Source organism: Sphaeramia orbicularis, chromosome 11 (genome assembly GCF_902148855.1).
Source record: "Sphaeramia orbicularis chromosome 11, fSphaOr1.1, whole genome shotgun sequence".
NCBI classification, from domain to species: Eukaryota; Metazoa; Chordata; class Actinopteri; order Kurtiformes; family Apogonidae; genus Sphaeramia; species Sphaeramia orbicularis.
The window spans coordinates 22,800,286-22,823,544 of record NC_043967.1 but is presented as its reverse complement, the minus strand read 5'-3'; the positions used below and the strand labels follow the sequence as shown (position 1 = coordinate 22,823,544).

The window sequence follows — 23,259 nt, the reverse complement described above, 5'->3', positions numbered from 1 at the left end:
TATAGAACTAGAACTAGAATGTGGAGTATCTTTATTTTTGCTATGAGCTACAATACAGCATAATTGGATAAGATGGTGGGCCTCTTGGGCTACAGTCATCAAGCTAATGCTAACTGAAAACACCAGCTAAAATGGAAAACTGTTAAATGTGCCAAAAATAGTTTTAGCTGCCTGCTAAATATTAACCCATACAGCTGAGTTTGTTAACAGTAATTTCTACCTGATTTAATGGATGAGCACATTAATTAGAAGTATAGATAGTCCAATAGAAATAAAGCTAACATGTGCAAACGTAGCTATGGTATGCTAACAGTGCCTGTGTTGTAATTAAGTTTGTTGACACAGTTGACTAACAAAATTTAATGACAATCTTGTTAGTTAAACTTCTTCTTCTAAACCCTGCATTAGCCTAAAAATCTACAGTGTTTAAAGGATAAGCACATTAATTAGAAGTCAAGATAGTCCAATAGAAATAATGCCAACGTATGCTAATGTAGCTAAGGTATAATTAGCCGGTTTATTGTAATTAAGTCAGTTTCGTGACGCATTTGAGAAATTAAATATTTTCATGATTATGTTAGTTAAACTTCCTAACCAGAGTAGAAATGTATTTTGTCTCAAAACGCTACATTATTCCTAAAACCTTACTAGCTAACAGGCATATTGTGTAAACAGTCACCAGCAGGTCCAAGTGATGTAATGGAAACTACAATGGCTGCTGGGGGGAAAAAAAAGTTTGCAGTATTTCCAGAAAAACAGTAATTTGAACCAGGATCTGGTGACCATTAGTGGTGTTAAACTTTAAGATGCACCAAATATAGCAATGTAAAAAGGCCATGTGGTCTGATGAGTCCTGGGTGCAATGGGGTGAGAAGGGAGGTGAACATAATGTGATTACCCATCATGCCCAGTGCCTACAGTACAAGCCTGTGGGGGCAGTGCTATGATCTGGAGTTTCTCCAGTTGGCCAAGACTAGGTTCAGCAAGATTATGTGTCCAAAAAAGGTCATCTGAACCTGAGTATACTAGGTGGAAATAAATGTTGTGACATATTGTGATAAAGCATTGAGTGACATCAACAATGCCACAGCAACTGCATCCCATAATCAAAGCTAAAAGCAGTCTAATTAAATACTTTCAGTAGTGTTCCACTGCTCTGGGTTCAATTTCAAGCCAAAGCTGTTAATCCTTGTCCTTTCTCAGGGTACTCTATCCAACGAGTGGTTGAAAAAGAGCTGTTTAAACTAAAGTGTAGGACCAATATGTATCTGACCTTTTCTCCTTTAGCACCATCTGATCCTTGTTCTCCCTGGAAAACATACAGAAAAACACAGCAGCAAGACAAATTAGTATCGGCTCATTCTGTGTCTGCTTTGAGTTGCTGCAAATTTCCTGGTCATTGTAATTAGGCAGATGTTGGAGTAAGTGGGTGTGTAGGAGTCAGAGTGTTCTGGGGTGTGGGTGGCTGCTTGACCAGGTTGGCAGCCGTACTGCACATATGGGCATAGTGGCCATGTGTAGGTGTGCTGAGTGTGTGTGTGTGCATGTGAATGTGTGTGCACTTTGGTCTCTTCTGGAGTTTAGTTTAGTTCAGCTAGTTTGCTTGCATCTGCTTTAGCCTTCTGCAGTGCTGATGTTAGCATATCTGAATGTGTGAGCATGCAGATGAGTGTGTATAGGTCATGCTTGCACAGAATATGAATGAACCAAAAGCTGTACAATAAATGAACGAGGGGGGAACTCTATACCTTCTGTCCTGACTTGCCATCTGCACCTTGGGGCCCCTGGTAAAAAATAAAGCAAGAAAAGAGAGGAGAGAAAAGCAGGAATGAGGTAGAGGATTGTTGTTAGTTCAACTTTGTTAGAGTGAGGTCATAACTCCCTCTCGCCTCTCTGGTGCTCCACCTCCTTCTCCTGCTACCCTAACCAGGTATGACAGATGGATGCTGGCACTATTGGAAATCGTTGCACAGAGAATCTCATAAGGCTTCAGATTTATACTCTTTTCCCCACCAACAAATCATCCCCCATCTCACCTGCTGGGGTAAGTGGGTGCAGAATGAACAGAGAGAGACACACACAGTAGTTTGGCTCCCAAATCAAAGGAGTGAGAGAGGAGGACATGTTAAGATTACATTAACTAAATGACCTTTGCCTTGGGGAATAAACATTTGATGGCATATCACGCTTTCTCTACTCCAGCTGCTGCAACACTTCAAGAGTTACAAGGGCAAGGACGACTCTAAGGTGGAAATAAACACAAAACAATCCTACAGAATGACAAGAAACTTAAATATATATTAAATCCACGCTCAAGGTTCAGTTGTTAGCTCCAGCTCAGTATGTTTCTACTACTCACTGATAAAACATGTAGCAAGATCAGAAAAATGTTAAACTTGACACTCAGGGCAACTTTAGAATACATTAAAACTTGACGATATGGTTAAACAGTACTTACAGGTAGTCCTCTCTGGCTGATCCCTGGTAATCCAGGCTCCCCTTTAGGACCTGGCTTCCCCTGCAGTGTCACTGTATTGCTGAGGTCTGCAGGCAGCGTGGGGCACACTTCACATGGGTCACCCTTAGGTATAAACACAAATCAAATATGCATGACAGAGCACACAGACGCGCAGATGAAAAGGTTAAAGACAGCGTTTAGAACTCCGTACCTTCTCTCCTTTAGACCCTGCAGGTCCTCGTGGTCCCTATAAAAACAGTGGAATCACAGTCACACACCAGTAACAGTAACAGTACCGTCTACTGGAAGCTCATGCATACTTCACTGACTACAAATCAATGTTTAAAAGAGTCTCTCACTGGATCCCCTGGCAATCCATCTTCTCCTGGAAGTCCTGAATCCCCCTGCCAACACAAAACCACTGTATGTGTCACATGTAACAAGGCTCGCCTTCAGCTTAAAGAAGGTGATTAAAGACATTGACATCAACTGAAAATAAACGTTTTATTGTCATCATAGTGAATTTCCCCCTGGGGATCAACACAGTTCATCTGTATCTGTAAATTTTTACCCATATGGCCCATCCTTTCAAGATCTACCCTGTACTTTGATTTCTTTATTTTTTGTCATTTCAAAAACAGCCCAAGTGAACACACATACAACGAGAAGTATATACAATACGTTATATAATAAAAGGTAAACCTACCTTGTCTCCTTTTGCACCACCCGGTGGACCAGGAGGGCCCTGAGGGGCACAAGTAAATATATCTCTTGAAATACTTTTCTTAAGAAGATTTTAGGCTTTTGTAAAGGGCAATAAAAGCTGCACTTAAAGTCCTGCCAAATCTTGTCCTGCACATTCTGAGGACATCATATAATAAAAGCACTTTCTTTGCTCAAACTAAGAGCATGCCTGAGAGGATGAGAACAAGGAAATTTAAGATAATGGGTGACATGACACCTTTGTATAAGAGGCGATATGTTCCAAGAGTTCAGTAAATCTGGAGATCATTAATTAAAACACACACTTACTGGTAGACCTGGTTTTCCAGCCCCTGGCAGCCCTGGTGGTCCAGGCTTTCCTGGCTCCCCAGCCAATCCTTCTGGACCCACTGAACCTGATGTACCCTGGGAAAACAAGTTCAACGACACAGCTGCTGAGTCCAGACTGAACTGAATGTATGTGACAGACTGACTGATAGGAAAAAACTTCCAGATTTAATCCAACCAGACCTTCTGTCCCTTGGGGCCGACTACACAGATGGACCCCGCTCGACCCTGAGAAACAGACAGACAGACAAGGAAGTGACACCATCAGTGGGGGTCAGTGACATCATCAGTGTCAGCCCTAATTGTACAGCAATCAAAACACCTTCATAAAGTGTAAGAGACACTTGTTGATTTCCCTTATTTGTGTGACATTAAGAAAAGAGTAAGACTCCGAGGTAATCATCAGTGGTGCATATGCAATAGTTCTGCCTGCCTGAATTGTGTCTGCACAGAATGTCAGATGGATGGTAGGCTTAAGAAAATCTATCCTGCATAAAATCCATCTGTCCAAAACAGGCACTTAGGCTGGCGAACAGCTATATGCGAATGTGTCTGATGCAGAAACCAAGGGAATATCTCACAGCACACACACGTTGTAATTTGTTCCTCAAAACTTTTCATGCGTCTACAGGATCACTGCTCTGAACAGGGAAGATTAAAAGGTTTAAGTCTTTCTGAATAGGCGCCTGCCTGTGTGAGAGACGAACAGCACAGTCAATGAGGCAGCATTGATTGTGCAAGCTTTGTTGCTCTAGCCTAATCTAACAGGCATTAACAGGCCGACTTACCACCATGGCAGGAGTGGTGGTGGTGGTGAGGGGAGTGGGGGGGTGCAGATATCAATGGGAGTCTGAGCTTAAAGAGTAATACCGTATAAGTTTACTGAATATCCGCTCTTAGCCTGATAAAAGTGGCTGTGTAAGTGGATGTGTGCTCGCCTGTGCACTAGTGTGCCTGTGAGTAAATGCTAACTAACATCTACGCTACTAAAAATACACACATGTTCCAGGCTAAATGGTCGACAGAGCAAATTTCAAGCCCGAAAGACCACTCACAAACACTTTCACAACTTTCCCTAATTACAACATCTAAATAGCGCAAAAAAAAAAGACAGGGGGCGGGGCAGACCCCTAACTCCCCCTTTTTTGCTTTTGTTTTTGTTTTTTGTTTAGGTTTGTGTTGTGTGTATGTGTGTGTGTGTGTGTGTGTGTGTGTGTGTGTGTATAGGTGTGTGTGTGTACATGTGGGTGCAGGTGTAGTGTTCCTGTTCTGACATCACATATATTGGATACAGTTTATGACTTTTTTTATATTATCATCACTGTTCTAATTTCAATTCAATAAAAATATTCTAAAAAAAAAAAACAGACAAATAAATAAATAAATAAATAAATAAATAAATATTTTTGTACATACATTTGTAAATAACTACAGGGCAGCTACAGTATTTGCCTATTTTTCCCAAGTAAAAAAACAAGAAAAAAAAGAAAAGAAAAAAAAAGGACTTTAATCTATTACTTGTTTGGTCTAGAAAATAATGAAAAATGTCAGTCACTGTTCTCACATGTTCTTTATTGTAAAACCTGAAAATATTCTTAATAAAAAAAAAAAAAACATAATTCATAATTCTAACTATGCATTAGAAATCCTTTCTGCCAGAGGGCTTTGCATTCAGAAGTAAATAATAGCATACACTGCGTCAAGTTTTAATAACACGATTTACTATAGACACTGCCACATAAAAAGCATCTGGCATAAAAGATACAAAATGATATAAAAACCACCTACATCCTTCCCTGGAGTGCCTGTGAGACCCTGTGGACCAAGTTCTCCCTTCTGGCCCTTTTCTCCCTAGAAACAGCCAGCAGAAGGAAAAAAAGGCAGATATAGGCAAGTGTAAAAATAAGGAGTCAGATTTTAATTAGAAGGTCACATCTTCATTATTCATCCCAAATGCTTCTTAAACCTTTCACCTTGTACCCAACTGCTTCTCCCCAGTTGCCTGGCAGTGCCTGTGGAGAGATGGAAGGAAGACAAGGCCCAGATCAATGACCTGGCTCTAAACAGACATCAAGCACACACCAATGGAGCATGCAAAACAACACAGTCGTCCGTCGGCTACCCTGTGGATACAAGCACGACCCATATGCTGCACTAAGACACAAAACAGAGAAATACCAACCCGTTAAAAAGTGTGCACAAGCCATGGTTCCATTAGGGATCCAGCAATTATCAGACCAGGCTACATTATTGTTAATAATAATTGGATGGAGCTGCCTCTATCTCACTATGATCTCAAAAACCCAGCATTTTAAGATCCCAAAAAATGAGAGTATCAGAAATACGTATGACCCTGTTTTAATTGGTAAACCATATTCTGGATAGGCACTCATAGAAACTACTGGAAAAGATGATGCAGAAGCCATAGTTTTTGTGCATGATTGGGTCTTAGTGGTCATTACATGTCTTTTCTGTGATTTGTTGCGCCCATGTAACATGACACGGTATAGAAACATCAGCCTCAGCTGCCAGCTGTTGATATACTGAATTACAGGCACCTCTGTCTTCGTCATCTCTGGTAACAGCTTTTGTGCAGTAAAGTTCTGCATTTTATCATACTATTACAAGTATGTATAACACTTTAAGTAGCATACACTCATCATCCAGTGGACATGAAGGGTCATGTGATGTGCATGCATAACAATGGATGGATGTTTATGAAAGTTCTTTAAATGTTCGCTTGGACTGATAACATTTTAACATTCTTTTACATCTCCTGCAACCAAGTGGTTTGGAAAATGAATGAATGAATGAATGAATTTTGTTAATTCTGCCATAGCATTAAAGCGAAGACACACCAACCCGACTGCTGATCATCACCAGAAAAGGTAGCTCGACTATCAGTTGGCTCCCGTCTTCCCGACACGGTCAAAAAAGTGTGAAGAACAAACCAAATCAACTACTGACTTCAATGTAGGTTCTGCGCTTGTGCAAGATGTAAAACCAGGAAATGACAGAACATCACTCTGAACACAGAGCTCGCTGTCATCAGTCATTGTTGTCAGCAGAGAGTATTGAGTAGTTAAGAAGGGTTGTTGTTGTTGTACTTGAACAGATGGCTAGTAATAATAAGATACTGGTGTTGTCAGCTCCTGGGTTTCTTCATGTGGAAGAAGAAAGATGTTGCAGGCGAAAACTAAGGAGAAATCACACTATGCTCACAATGCTAACAGTGTTCACTTCATGGAATGAATGAAGTCCATAGACAACACTGACTGGCACTCATTCAGATATGATACAAGCAGTGAATGGCCTATTATAGAAGACGATAATAGTGTGAAGTACCTTGGCATAGCTGTATTCACATGGAAACTTCTCCTCCACTGATTCACTACTCAAGGGCTATCCCTCCACCAATCAGATTGGTCTGACTGAACAATGGGTGGTGGCCGATTATACATGTTGAATCAGCTGAAAAGACTGGCAATGGCATTAATGATGGCTGATCGCAGAGAACACACCAAACAGACTCATGTCACTGACCTCGCCAGACTGTCCTACGACGTCCGACCGCTGAAAATCGGGTTGGTGTGTCGTCGCCTTTAGTGTGGATTTCTCTCTGTTCTATGCTGACAAATTTGTCTTTCTGTTGAAGTGGGAAGACTATTCGTGACAGAAAATTTCACTAGCCATGTAAGTTTAATTCACTTTTAGATCATTTACTTCATAAGACCTCAGGCACATATTTTCTTTATATAAGTTATTAAAGTTCTCATAAAGTTAACTTTAAGTGAAATGTAGCTGGGAGCTCCCTGCACTTTTCATTTAAGTTAATATTATAAAGTTCTCTTTCAATGAAACATAAGCTTGAAGGCATTTCAGCAGTTTAGTATTGACATTTGTGTTTTTTTCTGATTTTGACCAGATTCAGATTTTTATTGCTAACCTAAGTCATTTCCAAATACTGCTCATAAATGAACGTGAATGGTAATAATCAGTATTTATACTGGCCTAAATAATGAATAATTATTAATTGTTAAAATTTACATCAACCCTAATATGGATAATAAAAAAAAAGTCACAGAGATCTGCATGTGCACACATATACAAGCACAATGACTCACCAGTAAATAAACATACAAAGCACACACTCATTCACTGCATAATTAATGTTGGGACTGGATGCTTGAAAATGAGGTTTTGAATAAAGATCAAACCAAATAGCTCAAGGGTTGGAGGGGTTTTGAGGAGGTTGGATGCGCTGCTGTAACCTGCATCAGAGGATTGGCACTCACCGGCTCGCCTTTGTCTCCCTTCTGGCCCTTGGGTCCCTCTGCACACTGAGGTGAGAGACACTTGGTTGGCATGTATTATCACAGACAACGTTTAGCCAAATTTTACTCTCATACTGTGCTGCATGCCAAATAACTAGACAATGCTTTTTTGTGGAAAATGTGGTGCAGTATACAAGTGAGACGGAATGGAAAAGTTACTTACAGGACCTGAATGGGAGCCAGAACAGTCATCACCCTAAGATGGAGAGAGGCACAGAAGAAGAATGATGGCTTGTGGGTGAGGAATAGAATGAGTGAGCACTAAAGAAGCCATATCAGCTAGGTGGTGGACTGGACTACAGCCAGCGTATTACACCAAACCAGCACCCGAGTATGTGCGTGTCAGTGGATAATACACAGTTTCTCCTTTTAGAGCTTGGCGTGTCTGGGCACATGTGATGACATCACACATTCCGCCAATATTAGCCCCTCTACATGCACACACACACACACATTTGTGGCTGCTAATGGACCGTTCTACCGACATGGTTCAAACTGTTACACCCACAACCAGAACACAAACTTAAAAGCAGTTATGTTTGCAAATCACATTGATTGTATTTTTTTAACTCAATGTGAGAGGTTGTCTTTTATTGTTTTAATGTAGAATTACTTTTATTGTTTTTTATTAATTCTTTTATGTGTTTTATTTGTTTTTGTGTCTGTGTACAGCACTTTGGCCAACTGTGTTGTGTTAAGTGCTTCATAAATAAAGTTGAGTTGTATGTATTGAAGTAATGTGTGAAGGAACAGTTACATTTTTAGGGCATTTTATGAAAAGATCTTGATGTTTTTGCAAATTAAGATAAAAATGCGTCTGATTTATCTAAAAACATAGTCCCACATTTTCACATCTACCAGATTAATGCAAATTTGCATTGGTTGGGACTAATTTTAGCCACAATCCTACATTTTTGACCAGCATCCCACTTGAAATTTCCTCTTATCTTAAAGTAAATATGCTAAAAAAAAATCTGAAAAACTGCAGTTAATGTCAAGGAATCTAACTATACATCTACATTATCCAATTAAGAGTGCATGTTTTTTAGGATTTATGTCAGATTTTTGTTTTATGTTTGTCGAAATTTCAGAATTGCATTGATCCCCATCTCAGTAATGTCTAAAATTGCCACTACCCGACTCCACCTGTTCATCATGCAACCATGACAAATACAGATTTTAGTTGTGGGATCAAAATACTAAAGATCCAGTTTATACTCTCTGCCATCTCAAATGTTATCTTGGATTTCAATCCATAATAGAAGGAACTTGGTGAACATTTCTATAACTGATTGACAAAAAAATAAAAAATAAATAAATAATAATAATAATAAAAAAATCCTCCACCTGGATTGAACTAAGCAAATATGTAAGAACCATTAGATAAAAACTGCAGTGATTATCAGATGCAACAATTTATTTAACCCTAACTGATGCATTGTGGCTTCTCATTTCTTGAATCATCAGGTTGCTACAGAGCATAAAGACTGGACAATTCTAGGATTCATCAGGCTCACTGGTCTTGAGAAAGACTGGTTCAGGGAGCATGAGACATCATTTTCACACATGGATTGGCCACCACAGATTCCAGCCCTGAACCCTATTGAGAATCTTTGAGATGTAATGGAGAAGGCTTGAGGCAGTGGTCCGACTCTCTCATCATCAAAACAATGCAGCTATGGGTGGAAATAAGAGTAACAACATTTACTGTGACACTGCATAAGCATTGCATTGCATAAATGATGCCATAGTGAATATATCCTGTTATTAGAACTACAGGCAGTCCAACAGAATATTGTGTATTGGATTTTTTTTTTGACTTGTCAGTGTGTTTGTGTACTTAATTTATTTTATTTATTTTCTAATTATGGGACAACAGTTTGCACCAAATCAATAGAATGCCCAGTACATTTTATATACATCTTCCACATTCATTTTGTTACATTGTCATAATGTAAAGTAATGTATCATGTAAAAATAACTGCAACACTGTTGTATCTAGTGAGGATCCTAATACATAAAAAAACTCACCCGATCACCTTTTTCACCTTTCAGTCCAGCTGCCGCACCAAGTTGTAGCACCTGTAATATATACACAGTTACTTACACTTTTAACCAGGCTGATTTTAATACGTTAACTAATGGAAAAAGTAAAGATCAGTGATCCTTACATTTTCTTCCCTATTCAGGAATAAACAACCAGCACACTACAGACAGACAGAAAGAGAAACACAATTATTATTATTATTGTTACTTCTGTATGTAACATTCACGACACCGGTTAGTGTCTTGTACATAGCAGTTGATGAAGGTTGGCAATGTGTTGCAGTTTCAGTGGTGACCAGACGGTGGCACTGTTACACAAAAGTAAAGTGGGTGTTTGTGCTGCTACAGCATGCGGTTAAAAGGAAGAGAGGTGGGCAAGTGGGCACATACACACACACAGACACACAAACACACACACATACACACACACACCTCCCATGAGAGATGGAGATCAATAGGAATGTCTGATTCCCACAGCACAGGAGTGAGCAGACCAGCTGCTCCTCACAGGAGGGCAAACACACATACACACACTCACACACATACCAAATAAGGATAACCATTATAAATAACTGAAGCATTTTTAGCAGAAGCGAGTAATTAAAGCTGAATCCCCCACCCGGTGTTTCTGGGAGCCTTGCTTTTCACACACCAGGAAGTTTGCATATTTTCAGGCTGCGACTGTGAGCTTGCTGAGACAACGAAAGAGGGCTCAGAAAGGCGAAGAAACAAAGTGTTACTCGCCCTCATCTCTTCTATTCCCCCTCTCACTCTTGTGAGCAGAAAATCTATCGATAGCTGGCTCGACCAGCTGCTATGACAAGTCACTCTGTCCAAGCTCCTGTCTCTGAACATGAACTTTACATTAATTCTTCTTGCTTCATAAAGCTCGGCAGCATTACTTTTATTGTGTGTACAATAATTTCTTCAGCTCTTAACTGGAAAAGTCTCAAGAGTATTCTCTGTGTTTTATGAAATATCGCTGCATTGTATTTAATCTTACTTTGGTGTTGCGCTTTTCTTAAAAAAAACCTCAACAAAAACATAATGACTTGATTCTGATTGCTGCATTCATCATTGAAACTTTGCAGTGACATAGGTTTTATTTCTATCATTTTCATATATGCTGTCGCTGAGCTATGTGTAGTGCAGCATAAGTTGATGCAATAACTTAAATTTCTGAATAAGTAGGCTCATGTTTTGTACAATAATACATTAAATGCAGCCACTTCTCCCTCTGTAGAGCTGTGGAAAACTGCAGTAGTCTTTCTTTGTGTGGTACTGTGGCAACCAGATACCTTTTAACATGAAACATAGTTTTACCTTACAGTAATATGTACAGTCGCGGAAAAAATTATTAGACCATTAAAAGTCATCAAAAACAATGGTTATGCAATCAAGTACTGACCCCTGTGTGTATCATGTGACTAAAACAGACAGAAAAGAAAACATGGAATGCCTAAAAGCACTGTTTTTGGCAGTACAATGCTATAGCTATTGATGTAAGAACTGAAGTGATTTTGGTTATTATCAAGAAAACCAGGGAAAATGGCTGGATATCAGCTTTTAAAGGAGTGATAGTTTGCTTTTTTAAATGGAATTATGCATTTTAAAACATTTCCCTGTGGTCTACATGAACTGTAAATGCTATTCTTGGGTCTGAATTCTTCATTAATTCAACTCCACAGGTCCATCTTCAACCCTGTTTCTCAGTAATGACACCAGAAAGGTGGTTTTGAGCGCTGGCCCTTTAAATGCAAATAAGTCTCTTCACGCTCCACCCCCTCCAGGTTGAGGGAGTGGTGTTTTCTGTCCTGTTCAGCCACTTGTGTTCGTTAAAACAACCAACAACTGAACATTTTAGGTAACTGCCTCAAAGTTTGGACATATTTTCAGGATGGACTACAACCGCTGCTGCTGACAAACAATTATGTCGTACTTGGAGAAATGTTCGTCAGAAGTCTTGACCTTATATGTGCAAATGTTGTAACGTAACTAGTTATAGACGGAACAAATTAAGCAGGAGTTAAAATGAGTTGTAGAAATCCACTCGATTTTTGCCGGAATGAATATAAAGATAGCTTTGCAGCACCTGGAGGGTTCAAATTCAAACTTTATGAACTATAAGGGTCCAAACACACAAATAAATGTACCAAAGACTAATAAAAGTGGGTTTAGCCAAATATGACCCCTTTAAATTAAACTCTTATGAGCTATTTTTGTTGTTATCATCATATTAGTCCAAACAAATGTACCTTTAGTTGTACCAGGCATTAAAATGAACAAGAAATTGAAGAAAACAAGGGTGGTCTAATAACTTTTTCCACGACCGTATATACATGTTGTTTCAACCAGGTTCGCATTTCAGTGCAAGTGGTCCAAGAGAATATATTAAAGTATTTAACTCTAATATATAGAGACTTACTTTCAGAAAATCCAACATCCCAATGCATTGGCTTAGGCTCCCATACCACATTATGAATGCCAGCACCTAAGCTTATGCTGATCTGCTAATAACAATAGGCTGACTTTTTGGCACTAACATCCTGTCAGTGAGGTTTGCTTTCAGGCGTTTAGTTAATAGTCAGGCTTCTGTCCAAATATATGGAAAATTTGAACTAAATTTTCATAAAAATCTGCCAAAGAAACTTAGAGTTTGTGCTTCCATTCACTGCTGTGTGAATATTAAGCGCTTGATAATAGAGATGGTGCATTTACTGACTATTTGAAGGATAATAGGATCAAGACCTGGTCCTTCAATGTTTGAATGACATATTAAATAAATAAACTTCATGTATTAAAGTGGATTTTAAATCTTTTCCAGTTGGATGTAGGATATCACACCAAAATTTACCACCTGAGCTGTTTGTTTAGGACCAGATAGAAGTAACCACAAGTTTCTAACCCATAATTTCATCCATTTCACACAAAAATATGAAGTTAGTTTTGTAGCCAAACCACTGGCTGCATTTGGTGCTTTTGCTCAATGATGTACTGTTGCAGATTTTCAATATCTTCCCCTTGCTTCTAACAATTTGCCATAATTTATAAACACTTTTGCATAACTCATATTTCTGTAGCTCTTCATACTTAGTGGCATCTCATTGTCTTTTCCACATCTACTACACTATATGGACAAAAATATCGGGACACATCTCATGTATCATCTTGTAAAGCTTACATTCCCACTGAAATATATACATATATAACTTTTAATATTACCCTGATAAACATGTTAGTTGTGCCAAAAATGATCACAATAAATGTCAAATCAATATTTCTTTTAAGTTTAAATGCTGATTTTTCTTTAAGTGAGTTGAAGGAACAAAGTAGTTACTTTTTTTTTTACAATGATTATTTATGGACAGAATGGGACAAATATTGAAGGAAATCTACATGTAGATTATACAAAACAAATATAATAGTAAAGAATTGTGGTATACACAGAGGGAATTAGTAAGACAATGTAAACAAAATTAACCCTAAAGACAAAACGTGTATTGACATATATTAGGACATTTTTACCTATAATTTTGTAGATACCTACGCCTGAAAAATTTGAATTCCAGGTGTTCTTATATTGGTCATGTACTGTATGTTATCATTTATTTGTTGAACCCGTTTCCATTACATTGTTTGCATTATTTACTTTTTATGCAATATTTTGCCCTTTTTCCCCCGCCCCCTGAAGGGGAGGCAAGGGGTATTGTTTTTGGTTCGGTTTGTTTGTTTGTCTGTTTGTTGACACTCTAGCAGCAAAACTATTGATTAAATTCATACCAAATTGGGTTTATAGATTGCCAGTGACCCAGAATACATGTCATTACATTTTGGGAAACATAGGTCAACAGTTTCAATTTTTTAAAGAATTTTTCTATATCTTTTTTTTTTCCCCATTTACTTATAATGGGCAAAATTTCACATGTCTGTAGCAGCAAAACTATTGGTTGGATTCATACCAAATTTGGTTTATAGATTGCCAGTGACCCAGAATAGACGTGGTTACATTTTGGGAAAAGTAGGTCAAAATTAAAATTTTGTATGAATTTTTTTACATCTTTTTTCGTCTCCCATTTACTTACAATGGGCAAAATTTCAAATGTCTATAAAAACATAAATTTTGATTCAATTTACTTCGAACTTGTCACATATAAAGAAGCAATTGATATGCTGACATCAGCACATGCATAGACATGATGACACCAGCTGGATCCATGCCAAAATAAGCTACAACATGTGAAAGGGGTGGGGTTTGTTGTGCCTGGCACCACTTGTTTCCAATGTTTTTAAGGCCTTGACCTGAATCTGTTACTCCACTGAGATGGGCGCTATACACGTAAAAATTAAGTGAATTCTTTTAACCAGTTATAATTGAAAATGCATATGAAAAACAAACAAACAGAAACACATTCCAGTCTCTATAGTCTCCATGTTTGGATATCAATTAAACAGTCACAACAGTCAAAATCTAGTCTGAAAAGACGATTAAAAAACGGTATTTGCCTGAGTTGTGTAATTTTCACAATAAACAGGTTTATGTGTATGTGCCATTTTACTATATGCATTATCTGATGACAAAAAAACAGAACATGCAGGCCTCTGAGGTTTTCCTTCTGGAATAGCCTCTTACGCTAATAGATTCCTGCCCGTTGGTGAAGCTGAGCCTTTAGACTCAAATACCCAAGAAGCCACTGATATAGCTGGAGCAGGCTATAAAGGAATAGCTGAAGCAGCATGACATGAACACTGATGAAAATTGGTTTCTGACTAAGCCTTAGGATTGTGCAGCAGAAGCCAAAATTACCCCTTACGCGGATCATTTATTATCATAATCACATTAATTCATAGGTCTGCTTGGCATATTGGTGTTGTAATGCATAATATCAAGTCGTATCGTCAAGGCATTCCCAAGAGTACTATGGCTATTTTTACCCTGAAAAACTGTTGCTGTGTAACCTGACCAAATTAAATTCACTACATTGAAAAAGTCACTTTTGTTTCTTTGCCCCCAGTGGCAGGGTGAGCTGTGTGCTCCAAACCAGGTAATAACCTACACTGTGGAAGTCAGGGGAGGCGGCCAGCTGCATTAGTAAGCACACACTGGAGCAACATAATGAAGCATCTAGAGTTTTGTATTCTATTTGTGAACAGAACATGCCTATTGTAGGTGAATGACAAAATTAATAGGCAGCAGCAAGTCCCCGACTGGGACTCGGTGCATAATGAGGTGTAAATCAGTCCTCAGCCAGTCAGCAAGCTGGGTTTGTGTTAAGGATAGAAGGAACACATACAGATAGACTGCTACATTTTTGTTTTTTTTTATATACTTATTCTACACAAACAAGACAAATACTCACACATTCATACATTGGTTTGAATTTCAGCAGTAGTTACTTTATCCAGTGCTATAGCCCCATGCTCTGGACTTTAATTTAGAATGCAGTCAACAAGAAAAAGGGTACACCTCACACTAGGAGCCAATTCACACTCTGTATTTCATCTAACTTGTATATCTTTGGACTAGAACACCAGGGCATCATCTAAAGGAAACCAAGACACAAGAAAAGAGAGGGGAAAAAAATAGTCCACATATGAGCTCAAGACTTTTTTTTTTTTACTTTGAAGCAGCCTGCTTGGTCTGAACCACTGCTGCAACTCATAGAAATACAGTGATTTCCAACCAACTGTGTGTGTGAGGTTGTTAAATGAAGTTGTGTGACTTACTTTCTCTGCCCCAGCCTTGGATGCAAAAATGTCCTGTTGAAAGAAAGAAAGAAAGAAAGAAAGAAAGAAAGAAAGAAAGAAAGAAAGAAAGAAAGCAAGAAAGCAAGAAAGAAAGAAAGAAAGAAAGAAAGAAAAAGAAAGATTTTAAATGACAGTATATGTGAACATGACCTCAATACTGCAGTCATTTTTGGCTCCAAACTGGTCCACAATTGGTTTCTATCTATGTTCAAATGTTAATGCTGACAGTTTCGCAGCCAAAACCGCCTCAGTTAATATCCACACACACTGAATCCAACTGCTTTGAAGACCACTCATTGAAATATTATTTAGTGTGCTCGTCACCAGTTTGGCAACACTGTAAACTAGTTCTCATTTTAGTCTCACTTCTTGCTCAAATTGCTCAAACAATTCTACATTTTCAATATTCGTCTGAAAGCACATACAGCGGCAGCACTTCGTATTCCCAGTCAGTGGCAGTTCCGTAGCAGCTCATAGTTAAAGTCAAAGCGAAACCCTTGAAGATGTTTCCAGAAATGGCAGGGATTGCATCTGAATGTCTCCAACATATCACCATCACATGACATCTTTGGCATAGGCAAGCTGTTGTTTTCCTGTTGCATGTGCAGAGCATCCCTCTGAACTCAGATGCCATTTCCATCCGTTGCATCAGATGCACAACAAAGAAAGCAGAAATGAGGGCCATCTTGGTTTCACACACGGGCCATTAACACTTATTCTTTATTCTCACTGGTGGAAAAAAAAAAGAGAGATGAAAGAGATTGGGAACAGAAGTGCAGTACCTCGTGAGCCCTGAAGCAACAGATGAGATGGACCCTGTTGTGTACTCAGTTGCAAATCAGACAAAAAAAAATCAACAACCACAAAAATAGAGACCGGTCTGAAAAGCTTTGTCTGCTTAAGGTAACAGATTGGAAGGAGAAAAAATAAGCAGGAAGGAAGAAGATATCCTGCAGCTGGTTTTAGACTTCAATGTGAAAAGTCAAGGAGAAGCACAGAGCGTGGGGGAAATAAGACACAGAGGAGTCGTATGAGGACGAGATGACCTTTCTGCTGAACGCTCACAAAAAAGAAGAGGTTTAAGAAGTATCTTGTGTTTGTGAGACTTGTTGTATCTCAGGGAAGTGGTGACTGCTGTGAACCACCAACAGCCAGAAACAACACCACAAATTCCCTCTGAAAAGACTCTAACTCTAATACAACCAGGATGGGCATTGGTTTTTCCGAGGGCTGTACTGATGTAAAATAAGCAAAAGGCCCCACAATGGAGAAAAGACTTGAAACGGTATTTAACTCTTTAAAACCTGACGTGTCATCGCTGACACACCCTGCACATATGCAGTTTGGATACCTGTAACTCTTTGACTGTTACTGAAAAATTCCAACGGTTTCTGAAACCTGAGATGTTACACTTTATAGGCTTTATTGGGTCATTACAGTAATTTCATTCATGCCTGTACTAGAAACTGGAGAAGAAGTCGTTTTAGCAGAATTATAACGAGCAGTAAATGTAAATGATTGCCAGATTTTGAAAGATCTGGAAAAATGGGCAAACAGACTCACTCCTAACATATTTTCAAACCTTTTAATTGTCAAAAAAAGACCAAAAAAAAGACCACGCGGACCATTTTAGGCTGAGGGCTTAAGGGTTAATTATTGAACTATTAAAGTACATAGATTTGGTGGACATGATAGATAGCTTTAAAATTGATGCAATGAGTAGATCCAATTTGCTGGAGAGCATAAAGATTGGACAATACAGGATTCATCAGGTTCATCAGGTTTGTGAAAGACTGGTTCAGGGAGAATGAGACACACATGGATTGACATGGATTGGCCTCCACAGAGTCCAGACCTGAACCCCATTGAGAATCTTTGAGACATAATGGAGATGGTTTGATGCAGCGCTTTGACTTATCCATCCCATAAACCAGTGGCTCTCAACTGGGTTGGACACTCTCTTGGGGGGGTGCAAGCACATGGGGAGGGGTGCAAGTGACATCATAGTGCATGCATACGGGTGTGCGCGGGTGCATTAGCGACCACTGATGTACATCACTGTACATCACAACATTATAAATCACTCAGTACATACTCCCCCCCGGACTGAAGTCGGGGGGAGCAGATAGTCAGTGATAAGGAGTTCACTTTCACTTTTTCACAGCTTTATATCTACACATCCTCTACATACAGGTCTGTTGCTTTAACTTGTAGAATTACGTATTGAGGTCTGGATTGGCCGGGGAGAGGCGGGTAGATTGTCCAGCACATTGTGTGTGTGGCCCACAGTTTGTGCTCTGGGGGCAGCAGGTTGTCCATGATAAGGTGAGGGAAGCTCACGTTCACTTTCTCACAGCTTTATCTAAAGATGCACTATAACCCATTATGTCCTCCATATACAGGTCCGTTACATTACTTGTAGAATTATGTACACTCCACACCACCCATCCAGTTCCAAAATTTTGTTTGGGGGGGGGGGCAGTAGGCTCATGATGCCATTAGTGGGGCTTGGTTCAAAAAAGGTTGAGAAACCCTGCCATAAATGATGCCATGGTAAATGTGTCCTGTAATCAAAGCTAAAGACAGTCCAACGGGATATTGTGTCTGGCTTTCTTTAGGTCAGGCAGTGTAAGAAATATGCTCAGTCTTTCAAAACTTCATCATCAGACATGGACTACAGTTTAGACTTACCATCCAACTGGATCAGAAAACTTCTACTTGGAACTGAAATTAGACAACCGTTGCAGGGCTGTTTCTGTCCTTTCTCATTACAACATGAAAGTAGCATAGTTAGCACAGTTGTTCTGTTGTTGGTACTATTGTACTCCTTGCAGACCATAATACTCACTTGGCTTCTCAAAAATACAGCAAACCAACACTCAAAGATCCCCACCTGGATTTCATTCAGCAAACAGTTCAGATTCTTCCATTAGATTATTACTGCAGGGATTGTGTTCCAGTTTGAAATGTGTTCTTTAACTGTAACTGAAGCAGTAGCTTCTCATTTCTTAAACAATCATCAGTTTGTTAAAGAACACAAAGATCACGATCAATGGATAAAGGTCATGTGGTCTGATGAGTCCAGATTGACCCTGTTCTAGAGTGATGGATGAAGCGAATACCCATCATGCCTAGTGCCTACAGTACAAGCCTGTGGGGGCAGTGTTATGATCTGGGGTTGGTTCAGTTGATCAGGTCTAGGTTCAGCAATGTTAAGAGTCCCAAAAATGACAGGAAGAAAAATAAATTTAATACCTTTATCAAAACAATGCCACAATGAATGCATGTCAGAATCAAAGCTTGAGGCACTAAAATGAAATATCAGTGTGGGAATTTTTTTTTTTTTTTCCCAGGATGTCTATGTATCGGAATCAATGTACCCTAGACGTCACCTAGAAGGAACACCTTTCCTTTTTTGATACACTCATCATCCGACTAGGTCATTATTAACTCTAAACATAGACTGTAGAAAAAAGCACAAATAGCCAATGTAAAAAGGCTTACGGACTCCCATTTTGTGTCTACCATTTTTGTTTTTTGAAGCTAGTAGTGACAACACATGTACAAGAAGGTGTAAGTGTAGGTGTAAAACTTTTTGACATGTTTCCACTATAATACTATTTGACTGTAACATCTTAAACACTACTACAGTACAGCTGTCTATGAGGAAAAACATAGGTTTTATTCAGTCAACCAACACTCCAAAAGATCAAATCCATGTGTTTGCTAGAAGCTATATTGTCAGACTGTTTCACATCCCCTAAAACAGACAGCTGTCCACTGTACTTTAAATATGCACTGAAATATAACATAATGTAGAGCAGCTGACCCCAGTTTAACCGGCACTCCTTCCCCATGGCAACAATTTGTCCCACATGTATAAAACACAAAGTTCCACGTATGCGTTAAACACGCTGTCACTCAGGCCGGCTTAGCTGAATAAAAACAGCACTATAGTTCTGTAACATCTGGCCGGCACACTGGAATTTTGGATTTCATAGTTCATTTACTGCGTACAAAGCTAACATACAGATAAGAATAGAAACAGAGTGAGTCAGAGCATATGGGTGTGTGTGTGTGTGTTTGTGAAAGAGAAATAAGATATGAACAGAATAGAAACAGAGAGACATGGCATGCTTGAGTTATCGTAGCCTCCTCTGCCTGGGACCATCTAAGGGATTGATTACTGCGTTCTGTAGCCTGCCAGAGCTCTAAGTTAACACCAGCTCTCCACAAGACAAACACCAGGCCCTAATGAATAGATAATTGGATATAGATCCCATTAACATGAATGATGAAACAAGTGGGTGTGGAAACAAAAATAAATTGCCTTTATGTTATACTGGATGAACTTCGTGTATCAGGCTTCGTACTAAAGCAACTATTAAAAAAAAAAAAAAAAAAAAAATGGAAATTTGTGGAAGTGCTCCCATGTGTTGCTTAAGGCTCTGGTTACCATGCATTCAACTTAGCTCACGGATACTTAGGCCCTGTCCATACGAAGACAGTGTCGGTCATATCTGCAAAAGTTTTGTATCAGATAGGCATTTCACCTACATGAAACGCCACTGAAACCGCAGCTTTTAGAAACCGGGTCCCAAAGTGGATAAATTTGAAAACGCCGGTTTTCCATCTTCATGTATACGACCAAACTGCAATTTTTCTAAAACGATGATGTCATAGCACCGCCTCTCTAACCTTTCACCCTGGAGGCAAGATGCCACTTTACTACAACAACAACAACAACAACAACAATGGTGGACTACATACTAGTGCTCATGCTACAACAGCTATTGAGCTTATTGGAAATATTAAATCAAAATCTTCAGCTACTCTTTCATTACAATAAGCAACAAGCAACCATAGATAACAATATTCACTACATGCTCTTGGAACGACAGTGGAGAGTGGCAACCAGGAGGAAATACTGGATCAGACCTGGTAGAACCAAGCAAGCTTTATGTGCATGCTCCATGTCTTCTTCTCCGTTTTTGCGAGAGCATCACAATGCCACATACAGGCCTGGCATTTGTACTACATCATTTTCAGTAGTTTTGTGTGGACGCAGATAATTCCTGAAACAAATCTGTGTTTTACGGAGCACTTTTTTGAAAACGACAAAGAAAAACGATCGAATAGGAAAAGATGCGGTTTCGTGTGGACAATGCCTTAGAGCAAATGCTACCAGCAGACTTCACTTAACTGAAGTTGTATAAAACTCACCAGTGCTAAACACTGTGGCAGAGTAAAAAAAAAAAATTCCAGTGAGAGTTTCAGGGGAGAACTCTCGCTGTCAGTCCTGCCGGCCAGCGTTCGCCTGCCAGTAAAGGCTTTCAGACGACTCAGTCTGTCTAAAGCACAAAGTTGCTTGAAGCCAGCTGTTTGCCTGTGTCTGTGTGGGCTGTGTCTGCACCTGATGAGAGACATGTGTTGTGGTATGTCACAATGAAGCTCAAATATTTGCCCGAGTCAATTTTTCCCAAGTGCAGACCACTAACAGACCAAAGAGTTTGCCAATGATTGTACAAGTTAGTATGCAAAGCCATATGTGGTACCAAAATGTCTGTGTGTGCATTTGATTGCTACTTCACCTGATTAAAAGTGTTTTCCAGCAGGTCATTTTCAGCAGCACGACGGCTCTTGGGAACATCTGGAGGGCACTGCAATCATGCCAAAAAAAAAAAAAGATTTCAGATAAAACTGAATACCATTTTGTTTTGTTTTTTTAACCTGAAACCCGTCACTCGACTTTAACGTGATGATAACTTTTGACAGGAACCTGTCTTTAGCTGGTTTAGCTGACATATAACTGACAAAACAGATAAAACACACACCAGAGTGTAAAGTACTGAAATAGTCCATTCATTTTAATCAGTCATTTTTTCATTTTCATTTTTAATCTTCATTTTGGTATCCCTTATGCTGCTGTAATACTGCAAATTCCCCAAATGTGGGACAGGAAAGTCTTATCTTAGCTGATCTTATCTTATGATGATAAACTTTATTTTCAACCCAATAACGAACAAAATCATTAAGGCAAATGAAAGGAAAAGAAAAAACAAAACAAAACACAGATTTCAATAGAACACTTTAGAATACAGAAAGCAACAAGATAAGACCAAACAAAATGTACAGTTATTTCAATGTAGTCCATTACTAGCACTTGGTGTCCAAAATGGCAGTAGGAAGAAGCTTATCTTGTTCCACCCTAATTTTATATTACTTAACTAATCAATATGTGAATGCAGTACCTACACAAAATTAGGTAGCCTAAATTTTCAGTCCCCAAAAGGCAGAAAACAAAGCAAAGCAGGTCTATAGGCCTTCACCATTAGCAACTGTTACCATTACACACTTTTCTTCATTACTATACCTCTGAAAAATATAAATTTTATACACTTTCTTCAATCGAATTATATTTTTACACTGATATTCTCTTTCATACCAGTCCACAAAACCATTCCATAATGTTAAATGGACCTCATTATAAGGTTTAATCTTGCAAAATACTTCACATTTAGTGTCCCTCTATAGCTATAACCCCCCTCTTTAATTGTAAATAGTTTCTATATATCACTTGGAAGTGAAATTTGTGCTGTTTTAAATTCTAATCTTATTGTCTTGTTGTTATTAACACCATTGTATATTTTGTTGTTCATGATTTAGACATAATGAGGATCCATGAACATATCATGTCAAGACTTTTTTTTTTTCCATCAAATACTGGGTTAATCTAAAATGTATGTACTTCCAGTAAAGTTATATTTTATGGAAAAGCATAGTGACATGTGGAACAGGACTCAACAATCCATAACACCAAAACCAAGTGGGCTTCTTTTGAATTCGCATGCATTTTCATGTAAAGAGGAGCTGAAACAGGTTGTACCTAACAATTAGGCATCAACGTCAAAAGTAATAGGCAACTGCATGTTCTGTGGTTTTTCCTTTGTGTTTTAAAACTGCAATGTTTGATAGTTGTGGTGTTATTATTACCTTTAGTATATTGCACTTTAAGTGGTCTGAAAATTTACATTGTGATTTATCATCCACAGTTAAGATTTCTTCAGAAGTGATGCTTGGAAAAGTTGCCTAGTGACATAAAACAGCATCAGGTCATTTATAATTTGCTTTTTTGTACTTGGACTGAGAGGAGAGAGCTGCAGAAAGAAGGTGTGTATCGCCAATTTCAGTTTTTGTTTTTTGTTTTCCCTTTTGATTTGGTTTCCTGCAGCTTTAAGGCTCATCAGCCTTCACGGTCATATGAGCATGCAAGTGTGTATTCGAGTGTGTACACGCTCTTCCTTTCCTTATTTCAGATGTAAATGCAGCTCGGAGGCAGCCCTGCAGCACACACGCCTTGAGCAAAACAGAAGATGTTTTTCATCTTCAAACTCCTAATCAATTTTTCCTTGCTTTTAAAAATTGTGCACTTTCAAACTTCTAAAGGAACTTCTTATGCTATTTGTCTGCCTTACACTTTTAACTGCAGGGGCATTCAATGAGCACATACCTCTGTGAAGGCCATGCAATCATGTAATTCAGTTCAGCATAAGTCTTTGACATGTAAGAGTATGTTTTCAATGCAGTTCTCATGTCGGTAACACAGATAAACTCAACATAACTTAG

General features: G+C 38.8%; 1 protein-coding gene across 8 annotated transcripts in view; it reads right to left on the bottom strand.

The window, feature by feature from the left end:
- col16a1 (collagen, type XVI, alpha 1) overlaps window positions 1–23,259 on the bottom strand; it is a 144,569-nt gene that overhangs the window by 42,185 nt on the left and 79,125 nt on the right. For 7 of the 8 annotated variants that reach the window (XM_030147680.1, XM_030147681.1, XM_030147683.1 and 4 more), the window contains exons 8-23: window positions 21,225–21,293; window positions 15,613–15,645; window positions 10,014–10,049; window positions 9,874–9,924; window positions 8,006–8,038; window positions 7,804–7,848; window positions 5,482–5,520; window positions 5,297–5,359; window positions 3,692–3,736; window positions 3,491–3,586; window positions 3,165–3,203; window positions 2,818–2,862; window positions 2,670–2,705; window positions 2,459–2,581; window positions 1,749–1,784; window positions 1,274–1,309 (exon numbers count right to left, since the gene is read on the bottom strand). In XM_030147680.1, coding sequence (XP_030003540.1) covers window positions 1,274–1,309; window positions 1,749–1,784; window positions 2,459–2,581; window positions 2,670–2,705; window positions 2,818–2,862; window positions 3,165–3,203; window positions 3,491–3,586; window positions 3,692–3,736; window positions 5,297–5,359; window positions 5,482–5,520; window positions 7,804–7,848; window positions 8,006–8,038; window positions 9,874–9,924; window positions 10,014–10,049; window positions 15,613–15,645; window positions 21,225–21,293 — 825 coding nt within the window. The remainder of the gene's footprint in view (window positions 1–1,273; window positions 1,310–1,748; window positions 1,785–2,458; window positions 2,582–2,669; window positions 2,706–2,817; window positions 2,863–3,164; window positions 3,204–3,490; window positions 3,587–3,691; window positions 3,737–5,296; window positions 5,360–5,481; window positions 5,521–7,803; window positions 7,849–8,005; window positions 8,039–9,873; window positions 9,925–10,013; window positions 10,050–15,612; window positions 15,646–21,224; window positions 21,294–23,259) is intronic. The other variant, XM_030147679.1, reaches the window with a different exon arrangement.